At 37.2% G+C, this 16306-nt stretch overlaps 1 protein-coding gene across 5 annotated transcripts in view; it reads right to left on the reverse strand.

Annotated features, from left to right (window-relative positions):
• The window catches only part of IL31RA (interleukin 31 receptor A), a 97413-nt gene that overhangs the window by 29789 nt on the left and 51318 nt on the right, over window positions 1-16306 (reverse strand). For all 5 annotated transcript variants that reach the window (XM_027863475.1, XM_027863476.1, XM_027863477.1 and 2 more), the window contains 4 exons: window positions 15946-16029; window positions 13159-13276; window positions 5174-5340; window positions 1592-1743 (listed from right to left, as the gene is read on the reverse strand). In XM_027863475.1, coding sequence (XP_027719276.1) covers window positions 1592-1743; window positions 5174-5340; window positions 13159-13276; window positions 15946-16006 — 498 coding nt within the window. In that variant the 5' untranslated portion in view covers window positions 16007-16029. The remainder of the gene's footprint in view (window positions 1-1591; window positions 1744-5173; window positions 5341-13158; window positions 13277-15945; window positions 16030-16306) is intronic.

The following is a 16306-nucleotide window of genomic DNA, read 5'->3' on the forward strand; positions in this document are numbered from 1 at the left end:
GAAGAGAAGAGAAGAGAAGAGAAGAGAAGAGAAGAGAAGAGAAGAGAAGAGAAGAGAAGAGAACATACTGCTCCTCCTGATGAAGTAACTCTTCTCAACTGCCAAAGATAATTTCCTCTTGACTATTAGAACTCCTCCTGCCTAGACTAACGCCAGAGCTAACAATCTTGACTTTCTTGTTTTTGACTTTTCTTTTAAAAAATTTAATTGTATTAGTTTTTCCCATTACCAAGCATTTATTTTTCCCCTTCCCACTCTCTCCTGAAACAAACAATTAAAAGGAAAAAACCTCATAATAAATATGTATAACTAGTTGAAACAAGTTCCCAGATTGAGCACATCAAAAAATGTTTGTCTCATTCTGTATTATAAGTCTATCATCACTCTGGCAAGAGGTAGGTGGCATTCCATCAATTGGGGAATGGCTGAACAAGTTGTGGTATATGAATGTAATGGAATTCTATTGTGCAATAAGAGATGATGAGCAAGTAGATTTCAGAAAAATCTGGAAAGACCTGATCTGATGCTGAGTGAAGTGAGCAGAACCAGGAAAACACACAGTACACAGTACACAGTACACAGTAACAGCAACATTGTGTGATAAACTATGAAAGACTTAGCTCTTTTCAACAATACAATGATCCAAGACAATAGCAAAGGATTCATTTTGGAAAAATATCCAGATATCCACATCCAGATAAAGAACTGATGGACTCTGAATGCAGATCGAAGCATACTTTTTTCATTTACTTTATTATTTTCGTGGGTTTTTTAAAATTTTAGTCTGTTTCTGTATGATCTAGGGACAGTGACCTTCTTGCTACTCTTCAAGCACAATAATCCATCTCCAAACTAGATGTTTCTCAAGCCTAGAATGTTCTCCCCCTCCACATCTCTCTTTCCTAGCCCTCCCCAATTTCCTTTAAGAATCAACTTAAATCTCACCTTCTGCAAGAAGCCTTACCTACACCTGTCCCTCCATCCAACCCTTCTATCATTGGTGGCTTCCCCTCTGACAATCCCTTCTAATTGCACTGTATACATGGTTAAGGTGATACATGGTATATGATTATATACATGGTTGCACGTATGATTATTTGTGCGTTGTCTCCTCCGTTTGCATTTAAGGTCCTCAAAGGACAGGGACTATGATTTTACCTTTCTTTGTATCCCTAGCACTTAGCCCAGCATCTGGTACATGGTAAGTGTAAGCACTTTGCAATGATTATTGACTGCTACTGTTTGTTATTGACCTACATTATTCTTATGCCTATAACTGCCTTCATCACTTTTTAGCCTGACACTGTGTCTTTCCAGAATCAAATGTTGTTACTAAACTAAGAATCCCTGTACTGACTTACACAGGAGCTCCTGGGCTCATTTCACAAAAGGCCACAACAGCATATTTTCCCATTGGAAAAAAAGTCAAAATGGAAAAAATAGGGTGGGGGGAGGGGGGAATTTGCCACTGTCTGCCAGCTACTTTCAATGTAAACAGTCAGAAAGTTCCCACTGTAGACATCACTTGCTTTTATCCAAGCTGCCTTTCTCTTGACCACTCTGAAAAGGAGTTTCATATAATATAACTTACCCACTTAGTACTATTCACTCTCCTATATCTCAGGTGGCATATATATGAATCTGAAAAAGGTACCCCCTCAGGTTTTCTCCATGCTACTTGAAGCATATGTTTAACACCTGGGATTGGTTCCACAGTTAGAATGGTAGGTGGCTCTATTTTCACTGAAAATAAGAACAGAAACCAAAAAAAAAAAAAAAAGTCATATGTACAAAAGGATAAAAAGACACAGTCAAAGATAATGTAATTCAAATTCAAAAATATTAACTCTAAAAATTGACTTACATCTTAGGGATTTTAAGCCCACTATCAGTATATATTCAATTCAATGCCCACTTTCCCATGGAGCAGCCCCTTCTACTCTAAATGATGGGAGAGCCTATATCCTGTGTAAGAGGGAAAAGAGGAGGCAAAACTCCAGCAACTCAATGATGGGCCATTTCCCTAATCCCCCTCCAACTTCATCTCCATTTCTGGAGATAGATTATACTTCCAGGGAGGTGATTTAAGCCTCTCAATCTACATTATAATAACAAATTCCTTGATAATTATAATAATCCTGCCAGAAGGAGCATATTATTACCAGCTCCTAAAGTAAAAATGCCTTGAAGGCCAATCTAACTACAGGTTCCTTTCAGTCATACTGAGGACTATTGTCATGAGGATTCATGATCTGGTAGAGATGGCCTTGATGACCTCTTAAGTGTCTTCCAACTCTAACTCTATGGCTTCTAGAGAGGAGGACACCAACCCCTCTCAGAGAGGAGGAGGATTACATTGTGAAACAAAGAAAGGTCATCAATTACATCCTTTCTGACATCAGACGTATGGGAAGCCTTGTCAGAAACCTGAGAGGGTAGTAACTTGGTCAATGCAAAATATTAACTGAGTCTGACAATCTATGAAATAGTCTACACCCACAGTCCCCCACTGCTGCAAAGAATGAAGGGAGATGCATTTTCTTATCTCACCTTCAGGCACAAGTTTGACCATTATATACAGAGTTTAAGTTTTAGATTCTCATTCTCTCTCTCTCTCTCTCCCTCCCTCCCTTCCTCTCTCTCTTCCTCCCTCTCCCTCCCTCTCTCTCTCTCTCTCTCTCTCCCTCTCTCTCTCCCTCCCTCTCTCCCTCTCCCTCTGTCCCTATCTCTCTCTTTCTCTCTCCTCTCTCTCCCTTCCTCCCTCCCTCCCTCTCTGTCTCCCTCCCTCCCTCTCTCTCTCTCTCTCTCTCTCTCTCTCTCTCTCTCTCTCTCTCTCTCTCTCTCTCTCTCTCTCTCTCTCATATAGATAGATAGACAGACAGACAGATATACATATATATAATTTTCTTGGTTCTGCTTCCTTCACTGCATCACTTCATTTAAATTTTCCCATGCTTCTCCAAATTCTTCCTATTCATCTTTTTTTAAGGTATAATAACACTCCTTTACATGCATGTATCACAATTTGTTCAGCCATTCCCTAATTGCTTGCCATTCACTTTGTTTCCAAATTCTTTGCTACCACAGAAATATTTCTATGAATATTTTGGTGTATATATTGGACCTTTCTTTCTTTGACCTCCCTGGGGTATATTAATAGCAGTGGGTTCTCTGGGTCAAAAATTACTGATATTTCAATCCTTTTCTTAGCATAATTCCAAATTGTTTTTCAAAACGGTTATAATAATTGACAGCTCCACTGAAGTATATCAGTATGCCTGTCTTTCTGTAGCTACACCGTTGACTCATTGACTATTTCCATCATGTTGTCATCTTTGCCAATTTGTTGGGTATACGTATAACATGAAATCTTGGAGTTGATTTGATCTATACTTCTCTTATTATTTAGACCAGAGCTTCTTAAACTTTTCCCACTCATGACCCCTTTTTGCATTTTGGCAGCTTCCATTGGTGTGCATGGCCTAAGGGCATACGCAGTGCAAAGTGTGCATGCTCTGCGTTCAGAACCAAGGCTGTAGTGAAGTTGCATGATACAACATAGGCAAGCACTGCTAGAAACACCTCAAAATCATCAGGCGTTTTATTTTTAATTAATTTTGGGTCTTTGCACGTTCAGAAACGTTTTACTGTTGCCAAATTTTTTATTACCCCATATGAGGTGGCAACCCACAGTTTAAGACCCATCTTTCACATGGTTGCTAACAATTTGCAAGTCTTTTAAGAAATGTTTGTTTCTATCTCATGACCATTTATCCTTTGGAGAATGTCCACTTGGTCTTATGTATTTGTGCTAGTTCCCTAGATATCTAGAATATCAGACCTTTATCAGAGATATTTGATGTAAAGTCAAACAACAGTTTCCCCTCTCATCCATTTGCCTTGATTTTGTTACTACAAAAGCTTTTCAACATCATGAAACAAAATTTCTGTATTTGAGCCTTTCAGGATCACCTCCCTTCCTTCTTTGTAGCTGCAAGTGGTAATTGATTTGGCCTTTTACTAATTTTCTTATGTTGTGACTTAATATTAACGTTGTATAAGCATCCTGAGCTTATTATAGTAACATGACATAAGCTGATAGTCTGAATCTAATTTCTGCCAAACTGCTTTCCAGTTTTTATGACAGCTCTTCTCAGACAGAAAGTTCTTCCTTGAGTAATTTATACTATAAAAATACAAGTTAATACAAGTTATTATTATAAAAGTAAACTGTTTTCAAACTTCCTTAAAACTTGAAATAACTCACTGGCATGGAAAGAAGCAAATTCACTGGCATATAAAGAAGTAAAATAAATAAGACAAAGGAGTCTTTATCTTGTGCCAAGGCAGATTTAGCAAGACCTCTGCTGGCGACAGTTAATTAGCCCTCAATAACAAAATTTTTAAATTGAGTTTCTTCCTTAAAGATATTCCATAATTCAGAATTTTCACTAATCTAAGCTGTCCTTCATTCTTACTATAAATTAGACCATGGTACATATGCAAAACTAAAAATTTCATGGACATTTGTGTGAATGAAATCATTTGTTCCACAGACGTGTTAGAACTTAAGAAACATACAACTTATATAAACTGGACACACTCATATTTCCACACTATTTAAAAATGTTAGCTAACATTTAAAATGCCATAGTGAAGATTAATTCTCTCAAGGGACTGAGAAAGGCAAGAATTAATGAGATTTTTTTTTAAATTTTGACAAAGGATGCCTCATTATGAAGGAAGGAAGGGAGGAATGTATTTGGAAATGACCGCGATGTAAAAACATAAAATACCAATAAATTTAAAGAAAAAAATTTAAAAAGACAAATGGGAAATATGAGAAAGAATGGAGAGTTTTACTTTTTCTCCCTTCTATATATTCAAAGAATAATTCTAGCTCTTGGTTACTTTAAGCATAATTAATACTAGAGGGAAGAGATGGGAGTCACTGAGAATAGAGTTTATTTTGTTTTAGGTTTTCTTTCTCCATAGCTGTTATCCCTTAGCATTGGTTGGGGTTCTTTGTTTCCTCTTATTGACAAGTCAGTTTTCCTGTGATATACACAATAGCAGCTATGTATCACATGCCTAAGCTGGGACCCTATCTGCTCTATAAGTATGAGACAAACACTTTAAAATAAAAGTTTTTATATTACTGGCTGACACTCACCTATGTCTTCCAAGTACCAATGTGTGACGTTAGACTTGTGCTCACCAAAAACATTTTTAGCTTCCACTTCAATGGAGTAATTATTAGGATATGGCAAATTCGGGAAGAAGAAAGAACATGATGTACGATTTTCACTTGTGCAAGAGTCTCTGTCTGCTCCAAATAAGCTTTAAACATAAACATGGTTAGACATGAATTTAATTACCTTAAAAGGATAATGCAGTTCAAAATTGACCATATTAATAACAATAACAGAGAACCATAATTATATCATTAGACACAGAAAGAGCTTTGGACAAAATACAACACACATTCCTGTTTTTTAAATAAGACTACAGGGCAGCTAGGTGGCTCAGTGGATAGAGCATGGGCCCTGGATTCAGGAGAACCTGAGTTCAAATCCAGCCTCAGACACATAACACTAACTGGCTATGTGACCCTGGGCAAGTCACTTAACCCCATTGCCTGCCCCCTGCCAAAAAAAAAAAAAAAGAACTTAAAGAATACTAGAAAACAGAGAAACAAATGGACCTTTTATTAAGACGGTGAATAGTATCTATCTAAAATCACGACCTAGAATTATATGTCCTGGTGATAAACTAGAGTTATTGCCAATAAGACCAGGAGTAAAGCAAAGATGTCCATTGTCACTGCTACTATTCAATATAGTGCTAGCAATGGCAACAAGACAAAAAGAAATTGAGGGAATAAGCATAGACAAAAGACAAACAAAATTATCACTTTTTATAGGTGATTTGATGACATACATAAAGAATTCTTAGAGAGTCAACTAAAAGTAACTGAAGCAATGAATAATTTCAATAAATTTGAGGAATATAAAATAAATTTACATAAATCATCAGCATTTCTGTATATTTCCAAGAATATGGACAAGAGATAGAAAGAAAAATTCCATTCAAAACAACTACAGAAAGTATAAAATACTTGAGAGTCTACCCACCAAGATACACACAGAAATTAAAAGAATACAACTACAAAACACATGAAGACAGACCTAAATAGTTGAAAAATATTAAATGCTCAAGGGTAAAATAAGCCAATATAATAAAAATGACAATATTACCTAAGTTAATCAACTTATTCAGTGCTATACAAATAAGACTACCAATAAATCAGTTGGGTAAAGATGAACATATATGAATGTGATAGTACATTAGTATGCTTTAAAAATTTATGAAGGGGACAATTTTAGAAAAACCTGAGAAGACTTGGATGAATTAATGCAGTGAAGTCTGAACAAAGCAGCAAGAAGAGAAAAGGAACAGACCAGAAATGCTGTGGTTAGACTGAAAAAAGAAACTCAGCAATTGTTTGGCCAAGATTGGGGGAGATAAAGGAAGAGTTGAGGATAATACCAAGGTTGCAAACCTGGGTGACTATAATATAAATAAGAAAGGGTAGAGGATCAAGGAAAAAGATAATGGAGTTCTGCTTTGGACACGTTAAGTATGAGATGATAATGGTATGTCCAAGTAGACATATCTAGAAGTGGATTGGTTCAATATAATGAAAACTATAAACTTTATATACCACATTAATAACAAAAATTATTTTAAAACACAATTATATCCAATAGATGCTTTTAAAAGCTTTTGACAAAAAGTCATTGCTGTTATTTAAAAAAAAAAAAGAATAGGAATAAATGAATCTTTCCTTAATATGTCAAATAGTATGTTTCTAAAACCAAAACCCTAAAACATTACTTGTAATGGTTATACATTTTTCCAACAAAATCAGGAAGAAACCTAAGCTGTAAAGAGCCAAACAAAGATATGTTCCAAATCACTAATAATTAGAAAAATACAAATTAAATCAATTCCTCACACTCATGGAATTTGCAAAGATGACCAAAAAAGAAAATGAGAATTAATTTAGGTGCTGTGGGAAAACAGGCCCATAAATATACTGTTGGTGGAGCTGTAAAGTGATCCAGCAATTCTGGAAAGCAATTTGGAACTATATTCCCAAAATCACTAATTATGTATACCCATTTACTTATCAATACCCCCTAAAAGAGCAAAGAAACAGGAAAAGAACCTATATATACAAAAATATTGAAGGCAGCACTTTCTTATGGAAAAGAACTAAAAACCAAGGGTGCCACCATCAATTGAAGAATGGATAAACAAACTATGGTATATGAATGTAATGGAGTATTATTTTAGGCAGTTCAGTGGCATAGTAGATAGAATGCTGGACTTGGAATCAAGAAAACCTGAGTTTGAATGAGTTTTTACTTGGACGCTTATTAACTACAAGACACTGGGAAAGTAACTTAACCAAGGCTCTCTCAGCCTCATTTTCCTCATCTGTGAAATGAGATAATAACAGCACCTCCTTCACAGAGATATTGTGAGGATCAAATGAGATTACAATGCTATGTAAAGATTAGCTATCAACATCATCATTATGCTATAAGAAATTATGAAAGAGATGGTTTCAGAGAAACCTAGGAAGACTTGTATGAGTAAAGTAAGGAGAACCAGGAAAACGTGTACTATAACAACATTATAAAGAAAAACAGCTTTGAAAGATTTAAGAACTCTGATCAATGCAATGACCAACCATAATTCCATAGTACTGATGATGAAATATGCTGCCCACCTCCTGAAAGACTGAAGGTGCAGAATATAACATACATTTTCAATCACAGCTGACGTGGGAATTTGTCTTGCTTGACTATGTATATTTGTTGCAAAGGTTTTGGTTTTTTGTTTGTTTTGGGGTTTTGGTTTTGTTTTGTTTTGTTTTGCAATTAGGAATAGAGGAATTAAGAAGGAAAGGGTAACTAGTAATAGGGCTGCCCAAAAAGAAAAAAAGAGAGTCACTGAAGCAATCAAAAAATGGCCAGAAGAGAGTACGCAAAAGAAAAAAAAAGCCAGAAGACAGCTTTGAAAGTTACAAGTTGAATTTACTGTATCCACAAAAGGAAAAGTAAACTGCACATAATAGAAATTCATGTTTCCATGCGCAGTCCTTTTTTTCTATCCTACTTTGTATATAGAAACACTCATTTTATTTAGTATTTGTTAATTTCAGATTTTTTAAAATGTAATTAGAAAAAAAAGAAGTAAGAGAGGGTATTGTCTGAGTGGGCAAAGGAAAATCACTCCTTGAGAAATCTCCCAAACACATGCATAAGTCCTCGACTGTTGGCAAAAGGTTTGACTACATAACCACACAAAAGTCATGGAACGGAAAAGTTAAAATCCTCACACATGGCCTTACTATCTTACAAAAAAACAGCTCTACAATTGACAAAATTCTGTCATATGTTATTATGCTTGCATACAATATGCTATCTAATCCTTCAAGTGGAAAAAATATCAATGAGGTCATGTTTTGACACGTTTTCTTTTCCTTATCCAAGAAGTTGTGTGTATAGCTCTGTCTCAGTGGCACCATGCCTAATATGGGATTTGGGATGCAAATGTTCCAGATTAATAATATAAGAACACATCTGTCAGAATCCAACCCTCCCTTGTGGCCCTCAGGACAATCCACTTTATTTGGCCAGTTACTGGAGTGAATTTGGAGGCTAAAAGGAGTAGTGGTTTATCCATTAGTATCTTTACTATATGAAATGTGTCCTTTTACTAATCTTAAGTAAAATTGTTTTTATTGCATTGATCCATGAGGGTGTCGTGTCATTCCAGCCCTGACCCTGAATCAGTTTGTTGTCTCTGTATAATTTGTAGTAATATCTAATCAGCTAACTCATCGCTGAAAAAAAAATACTTCAAGTATAAGGGAGGTCACGCTCTGACATATATTTTCCTTTTCCTTTCTGGGATACTATATATGTAGCTCTGTCCTGATGGCTTAGTGTCAGATACGAGGTCTTGAATCTAAGAAAAGTTGCAAATCAATATCACCACCCTTCACTCGTCAAAATACAATACACCTATGAGGCTTTCAGGACAGTCCACAAAGCCTCTTCCACTCCACCCACCCAAAACTAGCAAACTGATTTACAGCCGTTGCCTTGGATAGAGGTTGGGAGACGATCTATTTACTGCAGTTCTTTGAAGAGTACTGGTTACAGCAGCAGAATGAACAGCCAAATGTTCTAGGGTTGTTGAACTTCTAGGTAAGGTCAGTACAGAAAGAAGAATGTAGTTATCTTACTTTTAAAGCCTAAGGGAAAAGGTAAAGAGCCTGCCTGACCCTAAAGCTTAGTTTCTTCTAGGATCATCACTGCAAAAAATGAGTAGAGAAGCAGCTGCTGAGGCTGCCCTCTTGTGAAGCCAGTTTGAAAAATATATGGGAGGCAGCTAGATGGCACAGTGGATAGAGCACCGGTCCTGGAGTCAGGAGGACCTGATTTCAAATCCAGCCTCAGACATATAACGCTCACTAGCTGTGTGACTCTGGGCAAGTCACTTAACCCCAATCACCTCAAAAAAAAAATTTTATATACATATATATGTGTATATAAAACACACATACATATATGATGATTGTTTAAAGAGGCTTCTTTACCAATTATTGTATCAGTTTGAAGATATATGCCAATAGTGTCTTTGTCTAGACCAAGCAGTTCCCAAAGTGTGATCCAGGGACTCCTGGGGACCCCCAAAGCCCTATCAGGGGTGTATGAGGTCAAAACTATTTTCATAACAATGCTAAGACATTTTAATTTCTAATATGGTAAACATTGATAGATATAACCCACATAAACAAAAGCCTTGGGAGTTCACAATAGTTTTTAAAAATGTAAAGGGGTCCTGAGAACAAAAAGTTTGAGAAAGACTAGTCTACACCAAGTAACACTTCAGTTGCAGAGGTGGCCAAAAAGAAATCCCTAGAACCATCTGCATGCTAGAATCTAACAGTACACACATCTAAAAACATGATCATGTGCCCACTTTTATTTTTTGCAAGCATCAATTATTTACAAATTTAATAAAAAAATTTTTAGCAGATTTAAAAATTATGTTTAATTAAAAACAGAAATAATATTTTGTTTTGATTTCTAACAAAATCATTGCCAAAACTCCTACTAATTTAAGGGATGATTCTGTGTTATTTTTTTAAACAGTTCTAAGCCAGGAAGGTGGGGCAGTGGATAGAGTACCAGCCCTGGAGCCAGGAGAACTCAAGTTCAAATCTGACCTCAGACACTAGCTGTGTGACCCTGGGCAAGTCATTTAACCCTGTTTGCCTCCGTTTTCTCATCTGTAAAATGAACTGGAAAAGGAAATAGCAAACCACTCCAATATCTTTGCCAAAAAACAAAACAAAACAAAACAAATGGGGTCACATAGAGTCAGACATGACTAAAACAACTCAACAACGAAATAATAACAACAAGCTGGGAAGAGTGAGACACTACAGGGGCTACAAAACTGTTCATACCCTTTGACCCAACAATAGCACTTCTAGGGCTATATTCCAAAGAGATCATACAAATGGGAAAAGGACCCACATGCACAAACATATTTATAGCAGCTCTTTTTGTGGTGGCCAAGAATTGGAAATTGAGGGGATGCCCATCAATTGGGGAATGGCTGAACAAGTTGTGGTATATGAATGTAATGAAATATTATTGTGCTATAAGAAATGATGAGCAGGCAGATTTCATAAAAATCTGAAAGGACTTGCATGAACTGATGCTGAGTAAAGTGAACAGAACCAGGAGAACACTGTACACAGTAATAGCAACATTGTATGATGACCAACTCTGATAGACTTAGCTTTTCTCAGCAATGTAATGATCTAAGACAATTCCAAAAGACTCATGATAGAAAATGCTATACACATCCAGAGGAAGAACTATGGAGTCTGAATGCAAATCAAAACATACTATTTTCTCTCTCTTTTTTTTTCATTTTTTTCTTTCTCACAGTTTTTCCCCTTGGTTCTAATTCTTCTTTACAACATGACTAATGTAGAAATATGTTTAATATGATTGTAACATATAGCCTATATCAGAGTGCATGCTATCTTGGGGAGGAGGGAGGGGAGGGAAGGAGAAATTTAAAATTCAAAATCTTATGGAAGTGAATGTTGAAAACTAAAAATAAACAAATACTTTTTTTAAATAAGTGAAATTAGAGTGAAAAAGGAAGAAAGTAGAAAAGAAATGAGCTATGGAAGAGAGATTTGCAAAGAGATTTAACAGCTTATAACAAAGACTGTGAAATCTTACCCAAGTAAATGACTCCTAGAAAATTAGAATAGACCAAATGGAAGTAAGTGATTCCATGAGATAGCAGGAAATATTAAAACAAAGTCAAAAGATTGAAAAAATAGAAAAAAAAATTAAGGTATCTCATATCAAAAATAATTCACCTGGAAAACAGATCAAGTAGAGACAACTTAAGAATCACTGGACTATTTAAAAGCCATGACCAAAAAAGAACATGGATTGAATATTTCAAGGAATAATGAAAGAAAGAAAACTATCCAGACCTCTTAAAACCAGATGGTAAAGTGAAACTAGGAAGAATCCATCAGTCACCTTTGAATGAAACCCCAAAATGAAAACTCCAAGGAATGTCCCAGACAAAATCCAGAACTTTCAGGTCAAAGCTACTGTAAGGAGCCAGAAAGATAGTTTAAGTATTGAGGAAACACAGGTGCTAAATAGATAGATAGATGGACAGACAAATAGAAAGATGATAGATAGACAGACAAATAGATAGATAGATAGATAGATAGATAGATAGATAGATAGATAGATAGATAGATAGATAGATAGATGGATGATAGGTAGACAAAGAGATAATAGATGTCATCTTCAATAGACTGGGAACTTTACAAAGGCAGAGGCAGCACCTTATCTGGCTTTACTGGCATCCTTCAAGACTTAGCTCAAATTCCACATGTGGCAGGAGTCCTTTCCTGGTCACTCCTACTGCTAGCACCTTCCCCTTGAGATAATTTTCTGTTTACTCTGTATGTATCTTTTATGCCCAAAGTTATTAACATATTGTCTCTCCCATTCGAGTGTGAGGTCCTGGAGGGCAGGGGATGTTTTTGCGTTTCTTAGTATCCATAGTACTTCGCGTCCAAAATTAAACCATAGAATGTGAAAGACCCAGTCCAACCCTCCTACCTCTTTCACACATGAGGACTCCAAAGTCTAGAGTTGATTGGTAGCAAAACTGGTCCTAGAGCCCAGGCCTCCTGATTTCCAAGTTCAGGGATCTTTCCACGCTTATCATATTCCATTCCATGAAATACTTGGTCATGCTCCAGCCTTCTCATCATATTTAGCATGGGTTGCTATCTTAGCCAGTCTGACTTCCCTAAGGGAAGTTACTCTTGTCCCTCTCTCCCTACTCTCTTTGGGTGTTCATCCTGGCAGGGAGGGCACCAAATTCCTGATATCCTAGCTCCTGACCACTGGACAAGAGGCAGCATGACATAGTGAATGAGGCGCCAATATTTGGAGTTAAGAAGTGTTGTGTTCTAAGCCCCTCCTTGTTGTGCAACCTTGGGCAAGTCACTTAATTTCTCTGAGTCTAAGTTTCTGCATCCATAAAACAGAGATAATTAACCTGTCAGTGGTGTGTTGCTAAATATTTAACAACTAACTGTCTGAAAAAATGTATACAAAATACATTTTTAAGTTTAATCTGCATTATTAACATTTTCTCCATCATTTTCTTAAGTCTAGACAATCAACAAAACAAGAATTCAAGACCTGATTTGGAGCATTTCATGATTTCTGAGGTGTAAATGCTCACACTGAAAATTTAACAATCAGCTCTTAAGAACTGGTTCAAGCTGACTCCAACACACCCTTGAAAGCTGTAGTGGCTACCTCATGGGGTTCGTGGTAAGGCTCTGATGAGGTAATATATCACTACATACGTCACTTATTCTTATCATGTGGTGTCCAGAGTACCAAAGTACGATAAGAGAGAAAATATCGTACATCTCAACCGACTTATACCCAGAATGAATTAAAAACTTTTGGCCCCTTCTCCCATCTTGCAAGCCCACCTCATACTTACAAAGTTCTTTTGACAGTGTAGACTGTAGGATAGACTTCCTTTTCCGGACTCCAAGTACAAGTGAAATTCTTCTCATAATAGAAAATGCAGGAAATGTTTTCTGGCTTCTTTGGCAGATCTACAAATCACATGAAAACAAGAGTAATAAGAAAAGATAAATACTGTCACCACTGTACCTTTTGCTGAAAACATGTAGCTTGTGTATTTTTTTCCTGAAGTAAATAATGCATATGGTAATGGGTGGAGACTCAAAAAAATAAAGAAAAGGAAGAGAGAGCCAGACTACAAGGCTGATGGCAACTGGGATGAAGAGGACTCTGACAGTTTTGCTCTCACTTTGCAATGGGGAAACAGTACCCAAGAATTAGAGAATTCTAAAGGATCACTGCCCCCTCACATGAGGGGTTTGAGAATCCATTGGGCAGGAAAGCCATGTTATGAAGCTCTGAGGAGGGACAGCAAACTAGAGAGAGAAGGAGGGAGAAATGGAAAGAAAGAGAGATAACTAAAGAAAGAGATAGAAACTGGGAAGTAGAGAGAGTTAGGCATGGGAGACAGACAAACAGTCAACATAATTCATTCATTCATTCATTTTGAGAATAGGGACCATTGAGCCCAAGACAGGATTTGGACTAGGGAATATTCACCAATGGAGCATTCATATTTGGGACTCTGACTCAGGGGACTTACATACATAAGTAAGAATTTCTGATTTGTTTTCCTCCTTCTTTTACTAAAACTTTCTTCTGTAAAATTGTGAACTGCTTGCTTACAAGTGGGGAGTCTACCCCAGGAAACTGATGGGTATCATATATCCATGTTCCCAAGTTTTCCAGCAGGAGGTGGGAGCCAAGAGAGAGAGAAACCCTCCCACAGCATACTCAAGTTCTTCTTGTGATGACACTGTCTTTGACACTAGGTTTACAAGAAGGCTCAGAGTCCAAGCTTCCTGGGAGTCCTGGAGACTTCCAGATAAAGCAAAACACCACAGCTCCTAGGAGTTGGCTGTATGTTTTTATTAAAAGCAGGAAAAAGACAATGACCTGGACCTCTGAGCTCAGCTTTTGTGCTTCCTTAGATTCATTTGGATGGTAGACTCTAAGCATTTTGGTTTCTTCAAAGCACTATAGTGGGTGAGACCAATCAGGCAATTATGATTATGGTGTATAAAACAAAACAAAATTCTTTTATATAATTCTTATTTCATATTCTATTCCACACAGCAATTGTTCTAGATCTTTTTCTCTTTTCCAAAAACCCTAAGAACACTCCAACATTTATAACAGACGACTGAGGTTCTTATATTACTGACAAAATTAAGGTCATCCAAAAGGAATTCCCTCAGTTCCACTCCTTAACTCCTCAAAACTCAACATCACTCATTCTTTCCTCATTTGTGAAAGGCTAGAGCAATATATTGATATTTTCTATTTCCCAGACACTACCTAAGCCCACCCCCCATTTCTATATTCCCCAGGTAGATATTCACTTTGTTGTTGCTGTTCAGTCATGTCTGACTCTTCATGATCCCACGGACCACAGCTGTCCATGGGTTTTCTTGGCAAAGATACTAAAATAGTTTGCCATTTCCTTCTCCAGCTCATTTTACAGATGAGGAAACTGAGGCAAACAGGGTTAAGTGACTTGCCCAGAGTCACACAGCTAATAAGCGTCTGAGGCCAGATTTGAACTCAGTTCTTCCTCACTCCAGGCCCAGTGCTCTATCCACTAAACCACCAGCTGCCTCAAGGTATTCCCTTTAGCTACCCATAGAGCAGAAAATTAGAAATATGTGTGTGTGTGTATGTATGTATGTGTATATGTATATATAAATATATATATATATATGGAAAGAGAGAGTCCCTAGACACTTGCTTCTTATTCAATTTGTGTAAATAACTATGAAAAACATTTTTAAGGCAGAAAAAAAAAATAAGAATTTTGCCCTTTTCCCTCTCTGCTTATTGCCAAAGACCATCTTTCCCCAACCCATCCACTGTCCCAAGTGGAAGCCATTGAATGGACAAATGGAGTGATCATAAAATTAACCCTCCATCCCCATCATTTCCTGGATGCAGCCTCTGTTCCATTCTAGTCAATCTCCTCTTTGGGACACCCTCGAGGCAGGGACAGCTCTACACCCCTTGCCAGCAGGAAGCAGTTTCAGAAGCCAAGACCTTTGCCCCTACCCCAAAAATATTTGGGTCCCATTTGTTTGAGGGGGGAATGATGAGGTTGGGATCTAGACCCCAGAAAGGAAAAACCTCGGACTTTCTCACATGGCCAAATCTCTGGCATTCGCCTGAGGCTGTAATCCCATCAAGTGGCCTTTTGTTATAGGGGGACACCCAATCTCCCAATTCCCTGTTACCCTTAACCTAGCCTCGCCCTCCATTGTCTTACCTCCCTATGGTCCAGGTCACTTCCCACCCTTAATCCTAGCTAGGCTCCATTCTTACTTGGCCACGTGGTCCAGGTCCCTGGCATTCTAGTACCTCACAGTTCCCCCAAGACTACTTGGCCACTCCTAGATCCCTCCCATAGTCTTTCTGTATAAAAAAGGTCCATCTTGTCTCCATTAAGGTGCTCAGATTCTTATAATGTAGCTACTGCTCAGATTCTTAAAATCTAGCCAATAGCTCACTGATGTTCAGGCTCCTTAAGAGTCTGCCCAATATGACGGATGTTCTAATAAACCTTGTTTTTGGTTGAAAAAGAATTAATACTCCATTTCAGAAGGGAATGATGAAAACCAAATGATCCACAAAAGAACAAATAGCAACATACCTGCTAGGCAGAAATTACCAAGTAAAAGGAACAGTGCCCAGAACAACATCTGCTCCATCATGACTCAGAGGCACTGATGAAATACTGAAAGATAATAAAGCAAGAATTAATGCATTATCTATTTTCAAAACAAAGTGCTATCACTCTGTATTCAATAGAATGTAAGTTTCTTGAGGGCAGGGACTGTTTCATTTCTTTCTTTGTATCTGGAGCATCTAACATAAAGTGCCTAACATAAAGCAGGGGATTAATAAATGCTTATTGAATGAATCAAACAGGAACATGCATTTACTAAGTTACTCATGTGGGACTTAAATAAAGCTTCAGAAAGATCTAATTTAGAAAGGCCAAGGTTACCCAC

Source organism: Vombatus ursinus, unplaced genomic scaffold, assembly GCF_900497805.2.
Source record: "Vombatus ursinus unplaced genomic scaffold, bare-nosed wombat genome assembly UNPS02014772.1, whole genome shotgun sequence".
In the NCBI taxonomy this organism is placed as follows: domain Eukaryota; kingdom Metazoa; phylum Chordata; class Mammalia; order Diprotodontia; family Vombatidae; genus Vombatus; species Vombatus ursinus.